This window comes from Manacus vitellinus, unplaced genomic scaffold (assembly GCF_001715985.3).
Source record: "Manacus vitellinus isolate BGI_N305 unplaced genomic scaffold, ASM171598v3 scaffold_26_pilon, whole genome shotgun sequence".
Lineage (NCBI taxonomy): Eukaryota > Metazoa > Chordata > Aves > Passeriformes > Pipridae > Manacus > Manacus vitellinus.
In genome coordinates this window covers 9707197-9732397 of record NW_021939960.1, presented here as the reverse complement: position 1 = coordinate 9732397, position 25201 = coordinate 9707197, and the positions used below count along the sequence as shown (strand labels likewise).

Below are 25201 nucleotides of genomic sequence, written 5' to 3'. Positions count from 1 at the left end.
TCTGATAACTGTTCAGAAAGTTCATGAGTCAGTGAGTTTGTTTAATTATGAAACAAAACTATTTGTTCAGAAATTGTTTTGGAAAACAATATTCTTCACGGTTGTTTACCTGCCTTAGCAGAAGTGCATTCAGATATGGATACAGGATGTAGCTGACTCAATTATTATTTGTGATTTGTTTGTTTGACTGTTATTTAGGAGACCTGTTTGAGTAATGCATGTAATTAAATATACGTGTATTTAAATATAAATATATAAAAGAAAGTGTAGGAAAGAAGAGTTGTGAAAATGTAGCTGGTAAATTGTTAATTACTGAAATTGCTTTTTTACACCTTTATATGACAAACACTCATGTTTTACTCTTGGTTCCCACTGTATACCCCAAAGGCATTAAAACAGAGGACAGCCTGAGCCATTCCCCAGGACAGAGTGGGTTCCTCAGCTATGGATCCAGTTTTGGTGCCCCAGCAGCAGGACAGGCCCCCTACACGTACCAGATGCACGGTGAGTACAGCTCAGGGCCTGGCAGGAGGAGCTGTGGCTGCTCAGAATCTCACACCCCCACACTGGACCAGTTCTGCTGAAATTACTGTGGAAAGCTTTTAGGTGTAGGCAGCCAGCACAGGGATGGAGGTAAGTCTGTGGCAGATCTGTTTTGCTCATCAAGGCATTGATTTCTGGCTGAGGGACTGGATTAACACTAGTTTACCCCAGAAAAATTTCAAGAAGATCAATATAAGCTTTGTCTTTCTGCAGAAATTGCATTTTCTTTCTTTTAATTAGTTCTGTGGCTGCATACCTGGGATTGTTGTGTTAGTGTGAGTTCCTGCATTCTGAGTGGAAGCAAAACAAAAAGGTGGCTTTACACTTCATGCCAACAGTCCTGTCAGTATTGTACTTCTTTCTGCCTTATGCTGACCTGAACAAACTGCTCCGTGGTTAAATTGCTGTATACTCTCTCCACTAATTCTTTTTTAAAAAGCTGATACTTTGATACTAAAAAAACCCGTGAGTGATTCCACTGGAGGAGGGCGAATGCACGAGGATAAACCTCTCCCTTGCCTTTGTCCTCCCCTTTAGGGATTTTCCAAGGGTTGGAAGACCAAAGCGTGGTTGCATGGCTTTCCCAAGTTGTTGTACAAACTGTGGGAAAGGGAAAGAGATCAAGTCTGTCACTTTGCTTTTTGATATTGTTGGGAATTTTGGGCGAAATGCCCTGTTGTGTCATTGCTGTCCCCCTTGCAAAACTGTCTCTGTCAATTCTCTTAATTCTTCTCAATCCTGAAAGTGAAAGGTGGGCACAAACACTTTGGTGGGCACACATCCACTTTGATTTGAAATCTGAGAGTAACTAAAATCCTAAACAGTTACGCCAACTGGGAAACAAGGTAAAATTCATTTTATTCTAGAAATTATTTAAGAAAGCTGAGGACTAAGAGTTGACCCCCTCTGCTGAGACTGCACACGCTGGTTTTGTCAGAGAATGTATCTCTAACACTAAGCTGGTTTGGGGGGCTTGGAGACCTCATGGCACATGCTGGAGACATCTGGGTTGAATGTGGCACAAAAAGAAATCAAAATGGTAGCCTATGGGTTTGGGGTTTTTTGTCACGGTGACTCCTGCAGGTTTCACCTGTCCCACGTGTGCTCTCTCGTAGCTCACTGAGCTGTTTGAGAAGGCAGACTCTTGGCTTTCTTGGCTCTGAAGTCTTTAAGGTGGCCCCTTTGTTCAGTCAAGAGGTTTAGACAAGCAAATTTTGTGCATCAGCACTCGAAAATATTACACTTGAAAACAATAGTGATGCAGCCACGTGTTGTACCAAAACATGCTGAGAATTATGTGTATGAGTGTGACTGTTCCCTAGGGCCATGCTGTGGTATTTGGTGAAATCACTTCTTTTCAGATATTTCTTCCAGAGAGATCATTCAGCCACTTCACTAAGCCTTTAATGCAAAAGAAAACAGAGGAAAACAGTTTCTGCAAGTGGCAGGGGCTCACTCTGAGGCACAGGGAGCAGGAGTAAATGTGTCTCCCTGTAAACAAGTATTTCCACCCTTCTTCTCCTTGCTCCTGAGAGGACCAGTCTGAAGCTCCCTGACCATATGGTTTATTTACCTTGCTGAGTGCTAGTGAAAGGTTTGAGTGAGAAGTCAGGAGCCTTCCTGTGCTGAGTGCTACCGAGGAATGTGGGCTCAGTGCTTTCCCACGCACAGCACTGGGGGTGGGGAGGGGATCACTCCCAGCTCTGCCTGCCAACCAGCTCCAGGACCACTGAGACTTCTGCCAAGTTCACATCAGCCCTTTTGGTCGCCCTGTTGCTGGTGATGGGCTAAACCAGCTGAAAAGGGCAAATTTTTATTGATATACTTGATCTCAGAGCACAGAATATTCTGTGGGAAGGGACCCACCAGGATTCTCAAGTCCAACTCTTGAGCAAATAGCCCGTGCTGGGATTGAACCTGCAACCTTGGCATTATTGGCATGGTTTTATAAAAACAAATTTTAGGGGGCTTTGAGTGAAGCTCTTAAACCCTCACTTCAGGGAGAAAATGTTTATTGCATCGTGAGGAAAGAGAGCTCATGAGGAGGGTGACGTGCAGGGGTCCAGCAGGGATCGGTGTCTCCAGCAGCGCCCGCTGCTCGGTGCAAGGAAAAAACCTTTTCTTAAGCTCTTCTCTGCTAATATTGTAAGGTGGTAATAGCACAAGCACATGAGCGAAATAACTTTGTACTGTTTGCCTCTGTTGAGGAGCAGCTCCCAGAGCAGGGTAGTGAACTCACCTGCAGGTGGGTGCAGGTGGTCGGATCGTGCAGCCCGAGCGATTCCTCCTCACTGTCCCCTCAGACATGAGTGACACAGTCCAGCAGCGAGTAACTACCCACTGTAGGGGTGTTACACCCATCACCAAGGAATAATTGGCCTCTTGGGTGACAAACCTGTGTCTCACAGGGCTCTAGGACAAATGCTGTCCTTCAGGAAGTGCCAGCATAGCTGGTGCTGGTTTGTCTCCTCTCATGTTTGCTTGGCACCAGCCTCCCCTCCCTGCTGGCTGTGCTCAGTCACCTGGTACTTCTAAACCAAATTCTGCTCCCTGGTAAGGGCTGTTGTTTGCATTACAAACACAGGTGATGCAGCTGTAAAGGGGTAGCATTCAGCTTTTCACCTTGAACTCCAGTTGTATCCTGGTTCTTGAGTGAGAACAGGATCCGCTAAAAAGCGAAACAAGGATAGAACATTCTTTTGGTCATTGAGTGGTAAAGCAAAAGAACTATTTTACAGGCAGCCAGAAGGGGAAATCTATTTTCATGCTTCCCTGGCATGAAAATAAATTAAATGTGGAAGAGTTTGTAAGCCAAATAGCTAATGCAGTGTGTCAAACACATATATAAATATAAAAAGATGAGATTGGCAAGTTCTGTAGCTCATAAAAATGACAGGAAACTATATTGCAAAGGTAATGTAGATTAAAATAATGATTTTAATCACCATGTAACAATGGATATAATAGTATATCATCAGACTTTGTGTAACATTCAGACTGAAATCTTGTATTCACTTATTTGCTCTGAAAGAGTGACTTTTTTTTCTCTCCCTTTTTTTTTTTACCAATGTTGTTTCATGTCAGTATTTATTTAAAAAAATATTAAATTATTTGTTTCGTAATGAAGATATTTGAAATATGCATGTGGCCAGTCTGGGGATAGCAGTTTAGAGTGACAAATCTCGAGAGGAGGTAACAGTTTGCATTAGATTCTTGTCCTCAAAGCAGTGAATTTGTAATGCTGGTAAAAAAATGTTGCTTCAAGGTCCGTGCCACTTCTTAATCAGTCCTCATGCAACTGAGTTACAATTGCAGCACCAAATAGCCAAACACCCTGGGCTTGGTATTAGAAGTATATTGTGATTTTTAGCACATGCTTTTCTAAGTATACATTTTCTGACCATTTAGCTGTTCAGTGATTTCCTCAGACTTCTGGTAAAATTATTATTCAGTGATAGAAATTGAACATGAGACACAAAGATTACATTCCAGTTCTGCCCCTAAAAGCTCACTGTCTTAACTGGCAGTTGAGGAGACTGCTTGTTGCTGAGGGGGGGAGAAATCTTTGGAATATAAGAAACTTAGCATTTAGTGAGCTGTGTAAAACACAAAGAGAAAACTGTGCCAGCATATTCACTAACACAGAAACCCAGCAGTTATGCAGGGAGTGCAATGGCAGCTTATGGAGCATTTCCTGTGGTTGCATGAGCATGTGTTACCCCTTTATTGCACATCAGGCCATCTCTTCTCAGCTTGGCATTAATTCCTAGACAATGCCTTGCTCTTCAGTTATTATTGCTCAAATGACAGCTGGTATGAAACTATGAAGTTGCACAACAGTTAAAAATGGCCAAAGACCACTGTGGATACTGTCATTGGGCAGGAAAACATTGGATTGCTTTTTTTGGTTTTTTTTTTTTAATATCCAAATCTATCTACCCACAAAATACTTTTTACATTACAAAGGAAAATTCGGTTATGTAACTGGGATAACTTTCCTTTGCCAAGGAGTTGCAAAGCAGTATTGAGTTTGGTACAGACATAAATTTGGGACCAAAGACCTATGCAGTGAAATTCTTTGCTACTGCTAAGCATTTATTTTCTTTGTAGAATCCTTCTGATCAGCTGTCAAATAAAGCAGCATTTATTTTGTGCAACACTGATTTAAAATGGACTAATTATATATGTTGCTTATGTTTGTGGAATGAATTGGTTATGGATTGTTCTCCTGGCCTGAGACCAAATAAATTCTGTATAATTAATCAATTTAAATTTTTTTTTTATGCTGGAAACATTTTGACCCTTGTTGATACCTGGATAATCTAGACAGACTTTTTTCCAAGAGATGCCTGAATTTCTTGCAATTGTGTGCCAGTTTGTGTGCTACAAATTTAATATGAGGTCATAAATAGCTATTTGGCATAATTAGTTACCTCTGCCTGCATGAACTTTGCAGAGGAAGTGGATGTTTAATTTTAAGCTTGAGTTTTTAAGTACTTGGTGATGAAAACAGTGGTGGAATTTCAATCTGCACCTGAGGAACGTGGATCCCACTTCAGCATACAGACAGTGAATCCATAAGAAGTCCCATAAAATAAGGGAGAGCGAGGGCATGTTCTCAGCAAACTGTCACTCTCACATGCCTTAGATTCATCAAATTAAAACCTCAGTAGAAAACGATAGCCTCTTTCACAAGGTTCTGCTTCCCAGCTGGTTTGCATTAATTGCAGTCTAATACCATGGCAGTAAAGCTGTGCTCCACTCCGTGGTGAGTTCAACAGGGAGAGGCCTCTCTTCAGGAGGGGTCAGACCTCACTTTTTACAGTGTAAATACGAGGTTCCTTTAGCATAACAGCACAGTCTCCCTTTCAAAGGTTTTTAAACACCAGGGGCTGACTGTGCTCCATTTACTTTGTTTTAAAACGAGCTATCTTCCAGGAGAGGGGAGTCAGGGGGAGAGGCAGAGGTGTTGACAGTGATGCACTGGGAGCTGCAGGGGTCTGTGCTACTGCTGCCCACGGGGAAAGCTCTGCTCTGCCCCTTCCCATGGAATGGAAATCAAATATTAACTGGGACAGTCAAAAATAGGAGTCTCCTCTAAGACAGAGCATTTACTTTGGAGGTATCTTGTGTCTGTTTGAGTTTTGTGTGTCTGACTTTCTTCAGGCTTGCAGGAGATGACACTGGGGAGATGGGACCAGGCAGGACAGTCATGAATGAGAGAGGAGAATAAGGTAGAAGAATAAGAATAATAAAGGGACTGGATAAGGAAAATATAGTTTGTGGTGGGGTATGATGAGGGAGTGGGAGCCAAGAGAGAAGAAAGAAGTGATGTTTCCCTAACCTGCTGCTTGACCATCTTGGGAGCCTTTATGCAGGTCAGATAGGATACTCAAAACATGGGTTAATGAGCAGAATCAGCATAAAAAACACTCCAGAGATGTTTGGATGTCACAGAGATTTCTGTTTGTGATTTTGCTTTCATCACTTCTGTAGGATGTAAAAAAATCCAAAAGCATAGGATGGTAACAGCTTGGGAAATTGTGAACTTGGCCTTGATTATTCAGCTTATAGTGCAGTTGGCAAAGAATATGCTAAAATGTTATAGAAGCTTCACTGAATAATTGATTCAGTATACCTAGTGATGTTTTCTTCAAAATATCTAGAAGGCAATAGAAGAGCTGGTGTAAAATTACACATAAAATTCTGTGTCAGGAAACATCATACCTGCATAGTCAAGCACTTGAAAGTTAGGAAACATCAGACTCATGATGCTGTGCAGTATTGGTGCTGCTTTTGTTGTATCTCGTTTCCAAGCTCTGTGTGAGGTAATGCTCTGGTGGAAAAAATAGAATGTAATTATATGATGAGAGACTGGGATGATGTTTGTGGACAAGCACAGTCTGACCCTGCTTCAGTCAGCACAGGCTGTGCAGCTCAGGAGTTTCTGAACTGCTGTGCTGGCACAGGATAACACTTGTATGGGCCTTTTTATATTTAATTTGGATGCCCTTTCTGTTTATGTTGGCAGGGTTTAAATAGTGACACTACTATGACCTCCAGAACGATGGGAATACCTGCACTGTCTGAAGAAGAGTCCATTGACAGTTATTAAAGATAAAAAGAGGAGGATATAAGCTGAACTTAGAAAGGCTGTGACTGGCAGGTTAATTGAAGCTGACAAGGCAATACCAGGGCAAAGATTACTCTACCGTTGTTTTTCTTACACTTTTCTCTGAGCATCCTCTGTTGGCCACTGTCTGGCTCTTCTCCTGGAGGCCTTGAAGTGCTGGAACAGGGTGTAGAGGGGCTGGAAAAGCCTCGAGGGAAATGCCTGGCTCTGGAGTGTTCAGTTGAGACTTACAGGGATCCTAAGTAGCAGGTCAGAGAGTGGAGATGTGCTGCCCAGTTCCCTCTTTTCCACTGGTATTTAGAGGTTTACTCTGCTCAAGAGGAAGAGAATTGCTAAGTATGTAGCTATGCTGACAGGGCATATTTTTATCCCCAGTTGCATGATAGGAGATGTGATAAGACTTGTTTGATTTTAATGCTGAGCTGGGAACTGGAGTCTTGTGGCCACTACTCAGCACTGGAGGTGGCAAATCCAGCTTTTCTTTATCATGTCTTGTTATCCATCAGACAAGGATTGTGTCCAGGATGAAACTGCATCTGGAGGAATCTTTACTCCTTGGTGTCCATGGAGTCACCCAAATAGTTTGCTGATTGTTTTCTCCAACAAGGAGGATTGCACAGAAACAGTCTGTATCCCGTTGTAAGCATGTTGACATTTTGGCCCAGAACATTCCCTTGTGATTTGTTTTTGAAGAGAGTCCAGAGTGATTTCCTTCTGTAGCTGCAGGATCATTTGATAGAAGTGGCTAAAAACACTTTCCCAAAATACAATAAAATCTAACTGCTTTCCCATGCTTCAGATCCTGAGAGTAACTATAAACCATCCCAGCACTTTCAACACCAATGTTGAGCTGGATTGAGCTATACAGGTGACCAGACTCGAAAGGATGGTAAAAGCCAGGCCCTTAAAACTGCTCTGGTCATCACTTATTAAAGCTCTTTGAGGCTCTGTGGGTTGAGCACTCCCAGGAGCAGCAGCAGGGGAAGAGCTTTGACTGAGAAAAACTGTAGCATGAAATGTGTTTTCTGTCACTATTCAGGGTGCCCTCAAACACCTGGTCAGGCCCACAGGCCTGCCTGGGATAGTGGTGGGAGGCAAATGGACATACTTTGAGTGAGTTGTGTATCTCAGAGTATTATCTGCAGGAGGCTTTCATATCCTTCTGGGAGCAATGTCCTATAACAGACACTGCTGATGTCAAGTGCTGTAACGTTGTAGAATCATGCTTTTCATCTAGGTTAATCTAGTGTGCTCTTCCCTGCACTGTCTGAGCCCTTCCAGACAGAAATACAAGACATTTTGGGGAGGGGTTCATTACGTCTAATGGCAAACAGTTGAGCAATATGCTGCAAAGTACATATGGGTTGAGTTTTTCTTCTCTTTTAACAGGTCAGATAGTCTTGAAATACCTCCACAGCTGACAGCCATGCAGCATTTTATGAGTCTTCTTGCCCAGTAAATGCAGGCAGATGTTGTAGGATTTGGAACCTTACAAGGCACTGGAGTATAGCTGGTGGGAGGTAATTTTGATGAGTGCTTAACCTCTCACTAAAAAAGTAGCAGCTTGGAGAAGGCAGTATTTACTGCAGGAAACATTAGCTTGTCAGAGAGCTGAAGCACTGCAAAGAACCCCTCTGAATGACCATGCAAGTCTTCAGCCAGATGTTCTCCCCAGCACAGAGTGGTGCACGCCCTGCAGGGAGGAGCAGGGAGGCCTTTGCATCACTCACAGGCAGAATTGCTTCCTGGAGGAAAGCAGCTCACTGATGTGAGAGTGCACAAGCCATTCTATGCAGGCTTGTAAAATACCATGGAAATCAGCTGACCCCTGCAGGCATTTATTTTATTAGTCCTAAATGACCAAATAATCCTTTGAGAGAACTCTCTGTGGAACCACTGTGCAATTCATCTGCAAGTGAGAGGAAATGCTTGGATATAAGCTCTGTTATTCTGTATTTTGGGGGGGTTAAACCATGACACAACCATATTGAGAAGTGTCCATGGTAGTCACCCTCAGTGTTCCTGGAGTCACAGTTGCTGCTGGCTGCCCAGAGAGCTGGGATAAACACTGAAACTGTCCTCCTGAGTTGAACCTCCTCCTCTGACTGTTGAGTATTTCACTGAGTGCTGGAAGAGCAAACCATCAGTTTTTCTGAAGATAGCAACTTATTCTAATTTGAGCAGTACAGGAGGCTTGGAGAACACACCCCTGATGTCGGGCCCCTCTGACCTGTGAAAGGTAAGGACACAAACCTGATTTTCAGAGATTGCTGTGGCTTTGATCTAAACTCTACCACAGGCCCATCCTGTCTCCATGATCACCACTCCCTAAGACACCACTGTTCCTATATCATGCTGTGTATTTGTAAAGTGAAAGAAAACTTTCCTTTAGCAGTTCCAGAGCTTAGTTCTGAATATACTGAAAATAATCATGAATATTCCCTTCTTTTCTTTGCTCACTCATACCTGGCAAGGAGGGGAAGAAATGCAGTTATTGCAGTGACTGAAAGACAAATATAGTAACTAAGAGAGTGAGGAGCTGGCACGAAAGTTTTTGCAGGAACCCAGGCCAGATCACGCACCATTGAAATGGTCATTGGCCATGGCATAGATTTTTAAAATGCTTGAATTAAAAAGTGAATGAAGGGGAAATAGCAAATGAAATCCATGTGTAGGAGAGCAGGAATATAACATCAGTCAGCTCACAAAGAGTTTCTCTATACATGTTGCCCTTGGACACTCCTGTAGGGAAGGGCCACATTTTCCTTATCAGGGGAAAATCGTGGCACTGAATGTGCCTGGCACAGGCACACCTTTTATGGGGTGCCTTTCCATGCAAATGTGTTTGGGATATACAGACTTTACAGGAACACTTAAAGGACTGTACATCTGAAGGGCTGTTCTACTTTAGAGTCCAGATTGTTTTATTATGAGCTAAATGTTCTTTAAGCTACCTGTGAATGAGGGCATTGTGACATTTAGCAACTGGCTTGATTGAACACAGATGTGAGCCATATTCCATGTGGAGAAGATCCAAAGGGAGAGATCCTAGGCTTGTTTCTGATTTGCAAGGAGGAGTTTGAATGCAATTACTTGACATTGAGTTACCAAGATAGATGGAAACAAATCTCTTGCTCACACATCTGCAGTACTGGAAATGTAAAATTGGTCTGAGTTTGAGATCGTGGGCTGCCTTCAGATGTCAGGCAAACAAAGCTGCTGTATGTGAAAGCTGAAGTCCTGTGGAAATGGGCAGTATCCACCCAGAAATGGGAGGGGGCCAGACATTTCTGTACATTGCTTACCAAGAGGCTTCCTACACAGCACTGCTCTCTGATGTCTTCCAGTCTGTGTCTGAATATTAGAAAAAGTGCTATTCCCTGGGAAAACATTTGGGGGGAAAAAAAGTGGTTGCATGAGGAACAGGGCTGAATTGATAGCATGCAATGTCTGTTGATAATTTTCCAGTTTCTTGAGTGTAAAATTTACTGATGCAAAACTGAAATTGCTCAAGGCAGAGTTCATTTTGTTGTGGAAGTGTTTATTTCTTATCAACAACTTAAAGAAGGAAAACAAACATTTGGGGTCATTTCTGATGCTGAATTCTACAAAACTGCTCACAGAAAATGTCACTAGCAGGCTTCATTCTCTGCTCCTGGAGTGAGAGGGTTTATCTTTGTCTTCATTGCTTGTGGCACTTGTTTGTTCTCCTGGCATTTGAACTGAGGGTGCAACATTGAAAACAGTCTCTCCAGTCTGCCCTGTGAAGTGGAACAGGGACTGAGCTACAGCAGTCCCCAAGATAAAGGTTGATGTTGGAATGAAATATTGCTGAACCTGAATCTTTTAAGAACTTTTTTTTCCCATGCGGATAATTGATTCTATTTATTTTTTTTTTCTCCCAGCTTTGCATCCTTGTTCAGCTGGGAAGAAATTCCAAGTGTTTACTAACTTTGGTTGTTTGGTTGTCTGGAGTGCCCTTATCTGTAATTGTTCTGCTGTAACAACACTGAGCTGCCAAGATACGGTGAGCTTAGCAGCTCTCAAGGTGTACCCTGGGGAGAGGTTTCCATTCTTTGAATGTGGTGCTGTAGGGCAAGAAAAAGAGTTGTGTTTGATCTCAGTTTAGACAAACTATGCTCAAGTGATACTCCTTCAGGATACAATGACAGGAACAGAGAAGAGAAAAAACCTGAGTTGCCAGGCTTGTTGAACTTCAGTTTATAGGAAATACCAGTCTTAAGCACTCTGGCAAAGTATTTAAGTGTACAGGTAAAAAAAAATCAGGAAGTTTAAGTTTCTGTCTCTGTACCACAGTCCTTCCTTGGAAAATCCCCTGGGCTGAGGGAGCCTGTAGGGACACCTGAGCTTGGGTAGCTCAGCTAAAATGACAAAAATATATTTTACAAAACCACAGTGCAAAATCCACCACGCTGGGTCTAGTCACTGTGGGAAGCTGTGGAGCAAGAATCATTCCCCATCCTCTCACCCCTGCATTTCCACCCTCTTCTCCCTGCTCACTCACCTGCCCTGGGTGTGCATGGACACACTCGCTCTGCACAGCTGGTGCAAAGTTCTGATTAAGTTAATTCCAACTGTGCAAATCTCTCCTTTTTCTAATTCTCTCTGATTGTTTGGAAACCAGGAAGCTGCAGTATCATGTGCAGGTAGCACAGCAATAAACATGTTCTCAATCACAATTTACACATAAAGCGTGAGTCCCTCGAGGTAACTCATCCCCCTCTTGACAGCTTTAATAAAGGATGATGGATTGTTTCTAAATGACAGTTTAGGAAAATCAAAAATTCCCCCCTGTATTGTTTTGAGCTCTGGTGTACAAGAGCTGTTTTGTCTTCTGTGGAAGTTGTTTTTGCCTGTAAGCACTGGGGCTCTATTACTCTCCTTCACAGTGGTGAGAAATGCTCAGTTACCACAGGAGTGTATTCATCCTGCTGCATATCCGTGACTTTCTGAAAAGCTGCAGGAGCCAAGCGTGGGTGGGAAGTGGGGAAGTGCCAAGAGCTGGATGTGTTGCTGTCTTCGGGATGCTGCTCTGGGCAGTCTCCTGGTGTGGGCTGTGGGAAGGAGGAGGAATTGGACACTGATCCACCCAGAGCTGCCTCCGAGGCAAGAATACCAGGAGGGGGCATCACCTGAGCCCACCTGTGCTGGCTCAGCTCCCCAGCCAGGATGTGCAGGGGGCTTGGGCAAACCCAGACCTCCAGGTACCTGGCAGTCACCTGCACTCTGCTTTCCTCCACTCCACTCTTTTCTTTTTAAAGACCACATGTGTCAACAAATTAGTTGTGGAGGGCAGAGTCCTCTCTCTCTCTCTCTCTCTCTCTCTCTTTCTCTCTCTCTTTCTCTCTCTCTCTCGTTACTTTTTGGCTTGAGATTTATTTCCCGGTGCATGTGCTTTGTAGCTGCACTTGGCAGAGTGGAGTTTGTTCAGCTGTCCATTCCCCAGCTAATCTGGTGTCCTAAAATAAAAACAAGCAAGTGGATCTTTGGGGAATGGTTGCCCCATGAAGACATGCAGCCCTGCTCAGAGTCATTTACATGGTGAGAAGCCAGAAAAGAAAAAAAACAAAGGCTGAGGGACTCAGCAGGGCTCAGTCTGGTGGGACATTGAGGTGATGGAATGGAGCCCAGACAAGAACCCACTGCAGCCATGAAGCACCAAAGTCTTTCCCATATCATGTGAAATGAGAAATTTTGAAATCACAACCAGCAGAGAGTGGAGTTAAATCAAGGCTAGAACTTGCCATGGGGGCCGGATCCAGGGGATTGGGAAGCTTGCAGCTTGTAGCTCTCCTGCAGCTCTCTTGGTGGGAGGCAAAGAAAGACTATTCCTGGACATCTCATCTGAACCTTTACTTTTCCCCACGTAAAAACTTTGTGGTAATGCATCCTCTAGCTAAGAAGGCCTGGCTGGACATCAGCTGCTTTGTTTGAGACAAAACAAGGTCCATCCTTTCTCTTCCTGATATCCCAGGATGAAGCAACGTGTTTGCTCCCTGCTGTCCCAGAAATCTCAGCAGTATTGTTCTTATGTTTGGAATATCAGCACCGGGGAACAAACGTTTCTTCTGAAAATTCCTGGGAACCTGGTCCATAAGGACAGGTGCCAGGACATACCTGTGCATGAAAGAGCACATGTGAGAGGTTCTGTACATAATCTGAGGGGTTTTCCTACAGGAGATGATGATGATAAAAAATATTGTTCTGTTAGTTATTGGAAAAAGAAGTAACTGAATTTTAAATCTGGGCTCAATCCTTGTGTCCCAGCTTTGTTTCCCAGCCCAATAAGCAATGTTTTATTGTATGTAATGAATGCCTTTCAATCAGCAAACCCCAGAAGAGTCCAAAGTCTTTACAGCCTGAGATTTGTGCCATACTTCTTTCTAGTGATCTGATACTTAGCTTCCTGTTGGAAATTATTTGTATTAATACATGCTGTTGCTTTAATTGCTGCTGTGTTTTATGACTGTGGTATTCTTTCCCTTAGGCACAACAGGGATTTACCAGGGAGCCAATGGCCTGACAAATTCTGCAGGATTCAGTGCTGTGCATCAGGTATGGTTCAGCATCCATTACTGGCAACCTCCACACTTATTTTAAACACCTGGAAAATTTGCAGAGCAGAGAGATTATTCCAGTGCTCAGATACATTTAAGGAAGGTGTTGTTGTGTATTTTGCTGAAAACCATTCTGCTCTGCTCCCGTGGCCTGTCTGTTTGCTGGACCTGTAGATCTCTTGATTAATTGGAAGATGTGTCTCAGTGCACACAGAGTGCAGCCCATGCAGGAGGAGGATGCCCCAGTGGCCTCTGCTGTGCTGCTGTAGCAGTGCCAAGAGTTTCATCATCATTCTGCCATCTTACAACTTCCAGATATGTTGTCCATCCTATCCAGGGAGAACTGTTTCTGCAGTCCTGTCGTCTGCTGTCTTGGCACTGTGCAGTAAATACAACAGTTTGAAAGAGGCTTTGGCAAGTCCTGATGAATATTGAGCCATCTGAGCTGTCTGTGCACTCCCTCCTTTGAGAACACACCTGTCTGTGGCTTCATGCCTCAGATACCTTGATAAATGTGTGGGTATAAATAAACAGCACGCACGTATACACAAGGCAGATGTTTTCCAGTAGCAAATGGCTCTTCTTGTTTGGCCCAAACAAATGAGTCCACTGTCCCAGAAGATGTGTTTTGGTTGGCCAGTAATTTCAGTTCCTTGTTTGTAAGGTGATTGTTGACTTGTATTTTCAATGGCAACAGTGGGCAATTTCTTTATTGCTTCAGTTTGGCTAAAAACATCAGTATTTGCTGATAAGAGTGCATGTGATGGAAGCATGGAGGTTACCTAAAAAGGGAAAAAATAATTGGGCTGTTTTCATTATTTTGTGATATTCTGCAAGAGAAAACAATGAAATTAACTCATTTCTTTTGCAGTCTAATTGTTCTTGTGATAACTTGAGTCTTTGTTCTTGAAAGCTCCCTGGTGACTGAAAGTTAATGAAATAGCTGTGTCACAGATAAAGATGTAAGCTGTTAAAGGAGGAAAGTGCTTTTAGTCTTTCTACAGACCGTTTATTATTTAATTTTATTTAATACCAGAGGCTAATTACGATTTCTGAGGAAATAAAAACCTTTTGCTGAAAGACAATGCTCAGAGCATGAACACAGGTTTCTATCTGGAAAAGCAAATCAGTGGACAAGGGCAGGAGTTGCAATTAAAATGAAAAGAAAGAAATTAACTCTTTTATGCTTTAACTCTCCACAGATAAATTTTATAGTCTATTCCAGTGTCCTGCTTCTCACAGAAAAAAAAAAAAAAGAAAAGCTACGAAGGTAATGGGTGTGGAGTTTTTTTGGAAGCCTTAAAATCAAGACAAAAGGGGTTTGTGATACCTCAGCTTCCTAAGGTCACTCATACCTTGTATTTTTTGTTCATTTTTCTGTAGGTAGGGAAGATGATTCAGGCATTTAGTTATTGCTGAGATAGTTGGACAGACTGTTGTGAGCATTGTTGCAAAACAGTTGCTACTTTCTCTTCATTTCTTTTCTTTAACAGCTGATCAGAAAATGTTGCTGATCAGGGGAAAATGCAGCTTGTTTTGCTCCTTCTCTCACCCAGTTATTCGTTCTGTTCTTGCAGTTTCTTTGGTATTTTGTTGTTTACAGAGATTATTATTATACAGAGATTATGTATTCCAGCATGGAATTCAAAAAGCCACCCTACTTCCCTCTTATATAAAATTGCTAAACTCTATAACACAAAATGTGTCAGCACTGATAACTAAAACCCTCTGAAAAAAAGGAGACCTTGCGAGATTTCTGACCTCCTGTTGATTGGTTGATCACAATAAAATAGGAGTACATTTGGGAGAAGCAGAAGTGTAATTCTTTAAGTGAGTGAGATACGGTCCTTTAGTGAAATATTCCTGAGCTGTGACTCTCTGAGTCCGTAAGTAACCCTGCTTTCGTGGTGCCTGACTTGTTTGAAAGATAAAAACACACGTGTGCCAGTTGGATGTTTCTTTTTTCCTCAAAGGAATATTCATCCTATCCAAGCTTTCCTCAGAGCCAGTACTCCCAGTATTACAGCTCGTCCTACAACTCTCCCTACGTGTCTGCAAACAGCATCAGCCCCTCGGCCATCCCGACCTCCACCTACTCCCTGCAGGAATCCTCCCACAACATCACCAGTCAGAGCACAGAGTCCCTCTCTGGTAAGAGCATCCCTTGTGTCTCCAGGCTGGCAGTCTCAGCCACCTGGAGGCATAAACACTATAATCTTGTTGGTGGAGTTTTTTAAAATAGGTGTATTTATGTGGGTAACTCAGATTTCCTGGCACTTCACAGTTCTGCTTGCACAGGGGTTTGGGAAGAGATTCGAACATCCAGGCTCTCTAAAACCATCCTGTGTTGTTTTCATGAGTGTGCAGGGTTTGATCTCCTCTAAAGGTGGTACAGAAAGATAAAACAATTACCTAGAAACCCCAGATCAGTACTGAGGGCTAGCATGGATAGCAGTGAATTCAAACCAAACAGCCATGCTCTGAAAAAGCCCCAGTTTCCTGAATGTCTGATGACTTTTCAGCCCATATGTCTGTCAAGGTTCATATTCACCTCTTGCAACAAGTAATTTGTGCATTGTGCATTCTCTTGATGTTGTCACAGTGTTTCTGTTGCTCTCCTTTGAAAGATTTCATGCTTTAGTTATAATGATGTGCAAAAATTTAAGTTTACAATGGAATTTCTTTTTCCCAATAGGGGAATATTCAACAACACCAGCAAAAGATGTAGAAACAGAGAGACATCACAGAGGGTCAGATGGCAAAGTACGAGCCCGGTCAAAAAGAAGCAATGATCCTTCCCCTACTGCTGACAGTGAGATCGAGGTAAGAACTTGAATTTATATTCCCTTAGTAAATCCAGCAAAGAGAAACAGTTGCATCTCATAGCAAATCCCAGAGACAGAATAAAATCCTATAACTGAAACCTGCAGACATAGGTAGTCAAAACAATTGCTTAATTTCCATGTTATCAGCATCTCAAACTGTTCTTCCTGTGTACACTTCCTTTGGGCTTTTTCTGAGCCTGCTGTTTTGTTCCCCTAACTTGATGTGCAACGAGGGATTCGAGTGGTTGTTAGGAGAGCAGGCTCTCAGGATGAGCAGCACACACATAGTTCCAAAATTCCTGATGTTTCCCTCTGCCTGCTTTCACAGAGCATCTACAGTCAGCGCTCCAAATGGGCTCGAGATCTTAAAAAGCTCAGCAGTCCAACAGGACATATTTGCTGACTGAAACCTATTCCTGCAGTTGCTTAATGTGTAACTATATTTCTTTTTTTCCACCCCATCTGTCATCGCAGCGTGTGTTTGTGTGGGATTTGGATGAGACGATAATTATTTTTCACTCCTTACTCACGGGAACCTTCGCGTCCAGATACGGGAAGGTAAAATTCAATTTTTTTGGCATTACTGCTTGTCCAGCCAAATTGCATCGGGAACTGTGGGGGCAGCTGACGAGGCAGCTTCTCAAACAGGTGCTGCCTCTTTTATTCAGACATGTTTGTGTAAATGTGTCCTGTGGTATTTCCTCCCAACATGTGAGAATTTAATTTACCTCCCTTTTCACGTTGCAAGCAGCCCCTCGTTTTTCAAAAAGCTCAGCTGCTGCTGCTGGATGGGGATGGTCTTTCAGTGTCTGTCTTCTGCAAGAAAGAGCATCAGGCAGCCAGACAGCCTGAACTTTAGCCTGAATGAGGTAACACATTTTTTGGTAGACCAGTGTTTTCTTATGAATCTCAGACAACTTCGTAAGAGTGATTTTGTGTTTGTCAGTCTAGGTTGCCATGAAGAACGCTGGCTCTGCTTCCCACATAGCTGCTGAAGCTCACATTTTTAAGGGGATTTAGGAACCATACCTAGCTGTGCTTATTTAGATACTCCCCCTTGAAATGCAGGCAATTCCATTTTTTTGGTAACTCACTCTGTGGCTGAACAGACTGAACTTGGCTGCTGAAGAGAAAACCTCTGGCTTTTGGATTTAGTACCAGGTGCTTCAGTTTCTTCTAAGGCAGCTTTTTATGATAAACACTCAAGTCACTTTGAATTACGGAATGTCAAACACTTTTAAACGGGTGGGAAAAAAGACAATATCATTACCTAATTAGAAGTGGATGACCTAGTTGGCAGCTGTTTCTACACATGGCTTTGAACAGTCAGCTTCATCAGGAGACTGGAAAATAGCCCTGCTTCTCTCAAGAAGGCAGAAATATGATTTGACATCATTTCATGGCTTTACCAGCTGTACTTTTTTACGATGGTTGTAACGAGCTGAACGTGTAATTAGTGAGATAGATTTATTGTTCGCTGTTAGATGTGCACAGTTGTAAAGGATATAAAATGGTGTTTGTGGTGTGGAAGTCTACTGCAGCACTTGGAATGCTGCTAACACTTCTAACAGCACCCTCTGAAAACCAAGCACGTTGTTTCCAGGCAGGGATTTATTCCGATGGGGCGACTGAAGCGGTTGCTTTTCCCAGGGAATGTGGTGAAGGAGGTGTACCTGTGTAAGCTCAAACCTGCTGCCTGCAGAAACCAGAAAGAATTAGGCAGGATCAGGAAACAATTGTCTGCTTCGGAAAACCTCTGTATAAATCTATAAAATGACAAAACTTCCATTGGCTGTTTCTTTTATGCCAATTTAAGGAATGATACAAACAGGAATATTTTCTTTTGAGTGAATGAATGAATCACCTTTTACTATTAAGTTACAACAGGCTCCTTGAGAAACTTCTTCAGAAGGATTTTTTTTTTTTGCAGTTCTTCATTTGTTTCTTCACTATTAATTCCTCAGGGCTTTCCTGTAAGGGAAATGATTGTGTTATAAAAGTATTATAGTCTGGTGGCTTGATCCAAAGACAACCAGAAGCTTTGGTGGGCTTTGGAACAGACCTTAAACCAAGAGGGAAATACAGCACATTCAGACAGGCTGCCCTGGGAAGTGTTAAACAGTAACACAATTCAAAACTATCAGGTACAAGTGAAACAGAGAGTCAGAGGTTAATAATTTCATAATCTCTTACTTCAGTAGCATAGGAAGTGCTAATCTTGAAGTAAATTAAGTGTCAAGACCTAAATTCTTATTTTTTTTTGTCCATAACTGATCACAAAATAGTCATGTGCCTGTAATTAGGCATGCACATGCTTATAATTAAACCTCACACGTGGAGATCTTGGTTCAGTATGTCTTCCTACAGGAAACATGTCAGTTTATAGGATCTTGACCATTCCCCTGACCAACATTTATGTCCCAGTGTCATCCTGTAGAGCTGCTGTGCAGATGCTCAGAGAATTAGTCTATAAAGTTGTTCAAGCTGAAGAATAACACCTCTTTCTGGGGTGATTTTTTTGGGAAGATGGGAGGAGGAACATCAACCACAACTTCAGAGTTTTGGGTCTAAACTCCTTTGTTCTTTAGTGTTGCCTCTTCCTTGCTGATGGCAGCAAGAAGGAGCTGTCCAAAAATAATAAAAAAAAAAGAAAAAGGAGGGGGCAGAATTCACAAAGAGGATTATCAGTTGTAGTCAAGTATTAACTGTTAATGCATCAGTGTATGTTTTCTGACCGGATTTCCTGCGAAAATTCTCTTTTCTTTGGTTTCTGAGGGAAACCACTGTGGTTCTTGCTGTAGATGTGGGCTCCTCAGAGCACTGAGGGTTAATCTCAGGTGTTTAGAAAATGCTTTGCCCACAGCATCAGTAGCAGTTAAAACACAAAGCTTACTCAAGATTGAAGTGTGAATGAAGAGCCCAGCCTGGGCTGCTCTGCCCAGACTCTTTACTCTGGCCCATGGATTGCACAATCCTCTGACATTGGGTCTTAATGTCTTTGCCAGATGGTCCCTGCTGTATAACCTCTGTAGTGGCAGTCAGAGCCTGCACATTCACATCTCCTTTTGCTTCTTCCTTGCCCACAGCTGAGTGGGGGCATCCCTGCCCCACCATGGTCCAAGGGATGGGGGCACAAAGCTCTCAAACCCAAGGACATCTCTGCACCCTTGGCTTCTCAGCAGGAAGCCTTCTGACAAGAAAAAGCAAACCCCCCCAAAAGCTCCAGAGGCAGTTAACCCTGGGTGTTATGTTCAGGAGGGTTTATAAGACCTCTTCTGCAGGGCTCTGATCCCACCATGACTGCAGAATATTTACCATGTGCTCAGAGACCACAGCAGGTGTAGACCATTATAGATTACCCTGCTGTCCTTCCAGACTTTTTAATCCCTTCAGGTGTGTAGAATAGAGCTCCTCAGGGAGGTGGCTGCAGTCTTTACTGTGTCTGCAGGGATCTGCCCCCCAAATCACTTACTAAACATAGTGGGAGGAAATGGCTCAAAATCCATAACAGGCTGCTGGGCTTTTCCACAAGTTGGGTAAAACTCAAGGGACTTGTTTGAAGCAGGTAGGTGAACACAGAAAGATTCTCTTGGTGGTATTAATTCAGAAAAAATACAAAGAGATTGCATGCTCTCCTGAGCCAAAGTCATGAGTCTGTTCCTCTTTCCCTGAGATATTTGCAAGTTTATTCCATAATCTATGTTGTCTAAGCCATAAAAAACTTCTGCATCTCTTTCAGTCTGAGAAATTTAAAGTATTAAGTTGGATTCATTCTCACACTTTTTGAGGGACTAGCATCCTTGAAAAGGGGACACAGGGTGTGTTGCATTCCCTAACTGGGAGGTGTGTGTGAAGGTAATACCTTTCCTTAGTATTTTGTGTTGTTCCCAGAACATGTTCTGCTGTGGCTGTGTGTTGGTATACACTTCTTGGGATTGTAGTGTCCAAATGAATTGTGAGTAAAATAAAATCTGGAGTTAAAATTCATCCTTACGTGCAAGAAAGATACTCTGAAATCCTGGAACCAAATCACAAGGATTTTATCTTGGCCTGGACTTACAGAACTGAATGCATAGGACAGTGTAAATTCTTGATTTGTGTTGGATCTTCATCAGTACTTTGGCAATGTCTTCTGATATCTGGGAGTTCAGATCTATAAAATTCCCTTTAAGAACCATAGCAATTTCTGAGATGCCCAGTTGAGGACAGGACATAAACATGATTTTCTAACATTTAAGCAAATGCCATAGCTGCTCTGTGCTGGCTGTCTGTGAACTGGCCTGTCTTGTTATGATTTTATGGATCTAGGAAACCTTATTCCTCAGCAGTTTCACTGGCAGCTGTATGTTCTTAAAAAAAGTTTTCCTTTAAATGAATTATAATTTCCAATTAAAAAAAAAAAAAGTCATTGAAAAGTTCCTCCTTGGCTCTACTGGAGATCCTTGTAAAACCCTAGGTTTGATTTTTTAATTTCATCTTTTTTCCCCTGCTTTCACTGAATCCCTCAAGTAGCTTGTGCTTTTCCCTGCTTTGTTCTCTCACAGGACCCTAAAGCCAGGACCTGAGTGAAACACCGTGGGGATTTAATCAAATCTGATGGTGATTCATGCTTCTAATGGCCGAGTCTGTCCTTTACTACTTTACAAACTGAGAAGGAATAAAACCCCATTTTATTGCTCGGCTGTTAAAAACTATTTGTAGAAGTTGCTAAGGTTCAAATCAAAAGGGGCCTCCCTTGAGAACTATTAGTTAATTCTAAGTGCCATGGAGTCGCTTTTTTCCTTCTTCTCTCGCTTGAGATGTGGCCTTATATCATGACTGCTGTTCAAACATCTGAGAGTTTTCCATTCCTTTGACAAACATGAGCCAAAGTGCTTAAGGACATCTGTTTATTTTATTTCTTTAATGAGAAAACCTTCCAATTTCTTACTGGCTCAGCTGTGTTTATTTACATTTTGTTAGTCATATGTGTGGGGCACCTTGGGACGTTAAAAACCTGCAGAGGCCTATGCTGAGGGCTGCTCGCAGGCATCCTGGTCAGAAAGGCAGAATAAGCCCTTCCTAAGGAAAACACGGTCCTTGGAACTCCATAAAATAGATTTTCAAAACAAATAGAGCCTAATTCACTCAGTAGATCATGGATTAAGTCAAGATGAATACAATTTGGAAAGGATTTTCTGAGGAAGTCGGAGATTTTTTTACCCACTGGAGGCTAAACCTTGTGTTTAATGCCTTTTTAAGTTAAATTAAAAAAGCATTCAATCACTGCAGGTAATAAAGAAGTCTGTTACTTTAGACATGCTGCTATATCAATTATTTAGCTCATTATTGGAGAGGAGGGAGGGGGGGTTAATAATTCCAGCCATCTGATTGTTTCAAAGGTGTATTTCAGGAGCAGGGGGCTGTGTTTGTCATCTGTGCTGGCTGATGAGAAGCAGCAGCAGGAACATCCCCAGCAGGTTGGGGGGTGGGCATGGGAGGTGCTGGGAGCTCCTGGGGATGGAACCTCTTGTTCTGCAGCTTAGGAGAGCTGGGGGGGTGTGTTTCTGAGCAAAGTGCACATGTGGCATTTGGAACCATTAAAGGATCATTTTGAACATAAAATAACATGTCAGAAACAATGCTGGGTTATTAAACAAGCAGGAGGAAAGGCAACCTGCTTTCCAATTGGGGAAAAAGAGTTTAAAAAAAAAACCAAAACAAAGGGAACTGACTTGTTTTAGGAAGTTGCATGAGCCAAATGTGCCATTGTGCTGAGGGTTCCACTCCAGGAGGTGTTTCTCCACCAAGCTTTCCAGGAGTTTTGGGGTTTTCACAGAGCTATCAGGGACTTTCATATCGAAATGCAGTGATTTTCCTGTGTGGAGGGGAAGGAAATGAAGATCAGTTTGGTTTAAATTCCACTCCCTCTTCTGAAACTTATGCCATGTATAGTGCAAAGGAATTATTTTTGGTCATGAACCTTTTGCTGCCATTTATCCTCAAACATCATGGCCCAGCTTTTAACCTGTATTTAAGTACAATACTACCATGGGACTGGAATCCATTTTGGATTTTATGAGTTCAGACATGGGATAAATCATTGTAATTGTTGCTGCCTGTCCCTAAGTGTGGTTCCTGTAGAGAAGGAGGGGAACCTTTTCAATCTCCATGTGCTCTTGAATGGGAGGGTTTAGTGACCCACCTGCCCATTTGCTTATTGGAATAATTTCCAAGGTGAATTCCCCACCCATATGTGAACAGATACATGACAGTAAAGAGAGTCTTTCAATAAATATTGGAAGCACTCCTTAAATCACAGTAAGGGTGAATAGGAGAAGGTGTCTGAAGAAAAGGGGTTAAATTATATTTGCTCTCCATCTAGCACGGACTTTTCACATACCTGTGGATACTATTAATTTAAATTCAGTAGGTTGTCTAATAAACCTGGATATATCAGTATTTGGGGAACAGTGTCTTCATTTTGAGAGGGAAAATTTTGGGCCGTGAAAAGCTGAGTGATTCTGTTTGAAAAGGGGTGATCCTTTTTTAAAGAAACCTGAAGTGTAGTCCCTTAGGTAAATCACTTCTGAAAATGGGTTTTAGCTCCTGAGCTACTTTCATTACTTAAAACAACTTCTCTCACAAATACCCACTCCCTTGCTGGAAAAGCTCTGAGAGGCTCAGTCTGGCTCTGTGTTATTAAAAAGATAAAATTGCAAGCTAAGCTACTTAAGGGTAGTTAGTGAAAGAACTAAATGTGTTTTCTTCCTCAAAAAGACATGGATACTTGAACTAGAACTGATACACATGGTTAATATCCCATTATTATGGGAAGGTCTTGTTCATGCCTCAGGCTTTGATCAAGGTGTAAAATGTTACAGCAAAAGAATGGTTATTCTCACAGACCCTTTTTTGTTCAAACATGTGGCCCTGGTATTGGTATCTTTGCTTTTTTGATTATTATTATCATTTTTATACTACAACCAAGCTGGTCCACTTTCCAGGAGTTCCCAAGTAATTAAACCCAATTAAAACTATTAAATTCTTTCTTTTGGTGACAACATTATTAACAGCTAACCACAAGGAGGAGATTTAACTTGGAAAGCCCTTGATTGTGTACTAATCCGTCTCTCACCTCTGGCTGACACCTGTGGCAGGTAAACCCTATAGAATAGGAGTCTGATGAATACTTTTAATTAATACTTTCTTCCTTGTAGAAAAGTAATTATTTGCTCACGGCATAAATAGGTATTTGGCAAGGATTTAAAAGGAGTGATTAGTTGAAAATACCAGGGCTTTATTTTGGTGGGGTTTTTTTGAGGGAAGTGATGGTGTCTGAATCCAAGATCCACGCTCAGAATGACTTTGTCCTGACAATTTGAATGTCGAGTTAATTGTCACGTTGCTGAATGGAGGCAGAGCCAGACAACAGGCTGAGTTGTTCTCCATCTCAGAGGAGCCAGTTTTGCCCCTTTGCTAATGGCCTGCAAGTCTGAACAGGGTACCTGCAGGGCAGAGGCTTGGAATGGGCTTTGGATCCAGGATTGGAGGCAGGAGTGACTTGCACTTGAGAGATTGCCAGAGATAAGATGCTTCCCTCTTCCTTCCCAAATTACAGTGTGCAGGAGGGGAGCACTGGCTGTGGACAGGCAGCCAACTGGATTAGTGGTGGCTGCAGGTGTTAACAAGTACATGCCTTTTTAATGCATATTCTAGGGCAAGTACAAGCAGTTTGTGAAGTCTCTGTGTTGCAGGAGATCAGTGGGAAGAATGTTTTAAGAGGGAGCCTTTTGGGAGGGTGCTGGTGCTGCAGTCTGAGGTGTGACTGCAGCAGTGCAGGCTTCTGGGCAGGTAGCTCCTGGAAAAGGATCTAGAGACCAACACTGTCCATTTTGGCAGCTATTTGTACCCTAATTTGGGTGTGCATGCACATCCTGCATCCCCTTTGCTCTGCTAGAATACAGGCCAGTCAGAGTTTCTTGTGGTGAAACTTTCCCCACTTGCTGTCATGGGGGAATATTTGTTCTCTGCTCACCTCTAGTTTTTGTGGAAATCATGTTTAAGCACAGACAAACTGAAGGCTTTTCAGCAAGCTCCTTTTAGACATCTTCTGTCATATTGTTACTTGAAATGAGGGGTCAAAATGAAAACGGAAACAGAAATTAATTTTGGGTGAGGTGTTGTCAGCTCAGAGGACATACTTGAATTCAAATTGTAATTTTTAAAAAAGCTCACTTCACGTGCACAGAACTAGTTCAAGGATTAGAAACAGTGCATGCAGCTGGCCAGCTTAAAAACAACATTGGGAGCAAATGTGTCAGCTTGTGCCATTGGGATGTGAAAGAAAAAAATCCCTCTTGGTGAATTGGATACTTTTTTCTTCCTTCACATCATGTACCACAGGCTTCTGTTGCCCATGTTTTCCTCTAGTAGGACTATGTGCTGAATAGGCAGCAAAATTACCCCAAAACAAGCAGAAATTACCCTGCTCACAAGGTGTGGCCACTGGCAGCAATAGGCAGTAGCCCATCAGGCCTCGGGTGAAAGTCACAGGCAAGAGAGAAACAGCAGAGATGTGTCCAAGGATGCTCTTCAGGGCAAACATTTTTTATGGAAGATGTTGAAAAAGGACTTACCTTGCTCTTTGCACGTTTTGATCCTTCGTTGTTTATAAAGGAGTAGCAGGGATTGGAGGCTTTTTAGCTCTGAGTTCCCTCAAGATGTGCCCTAAGGAGAAAGGGGCAGCTGTGAGACTGTGACTCCTGTTCTGTAGAAGGGAAGGGTGCATTGAGAAGGGGGGATGTGATGAGTCTCTTCAAGGATGAATAGTCCAGAGTGAGCACTGGTGCTTATCCCCCCCCACCAGTGGGGAGAAGCTGTTCCAGCTGTGCACTGGAGGGTCAGGAATGCCTGGTCATGTCTGAGCACCAGAGGTTCACACTAAAAGTTTGAAGCTGTTTAATTTTGACCCCGAGGGAAGCCCCAACATTGGTGCCTGGCAGAGGTGAGGCAAGTGGGGATACACTGTGCTGCTGCAGGTTTTATTTACAGAAGGAGTTTATTGCCTGTTTTCCATCCCTGCCTCTCATTGTCCCTGTTTGTGAGAGCATGACTCGTGGATTAGCAGAGGGAGAGCCTCG

At 42.6% G+C, this 25201-nt stretch overlaps 1 protein-coding gene across 5 annotated transcripts in view; it reads left to right on the top strand.

The window, feature by feature from the left end:
• The window catches only part of EYA2 (EYA transcriptional coactivator and phosphatase 2), an 80381-nt gene that overhangs the window by 41611 nt on the left and 13569 nt on the right, over positions 1 to 25201 (top strand). For all 5 annotated transcript variants that reach the window (XM_018073847.2, XM_029960313.1, XM_018073846.2 and 2 more), the window contains 5 exons: positions 388 to 504; positions 13185 to 13252; positions 15228 to 15405; positions 15950 to 16077; positions 16554 to 16637. In XM_018073847.2, the coding sequence (XP_017929336.1) occupies positions 388 to 504; positions 13185 to 13252; positions 15228 to 15405; positions 15950 to 16077; positions 16554 to 16637 (575 nt within the window). The remainder of the gene's footprint in view (positions 1 to 387; positions 505 to 13184; positions 13253 to 15227; positions 15406 to 15949; positions 16078 to 16553; positions 16638 to 25201) is intronic.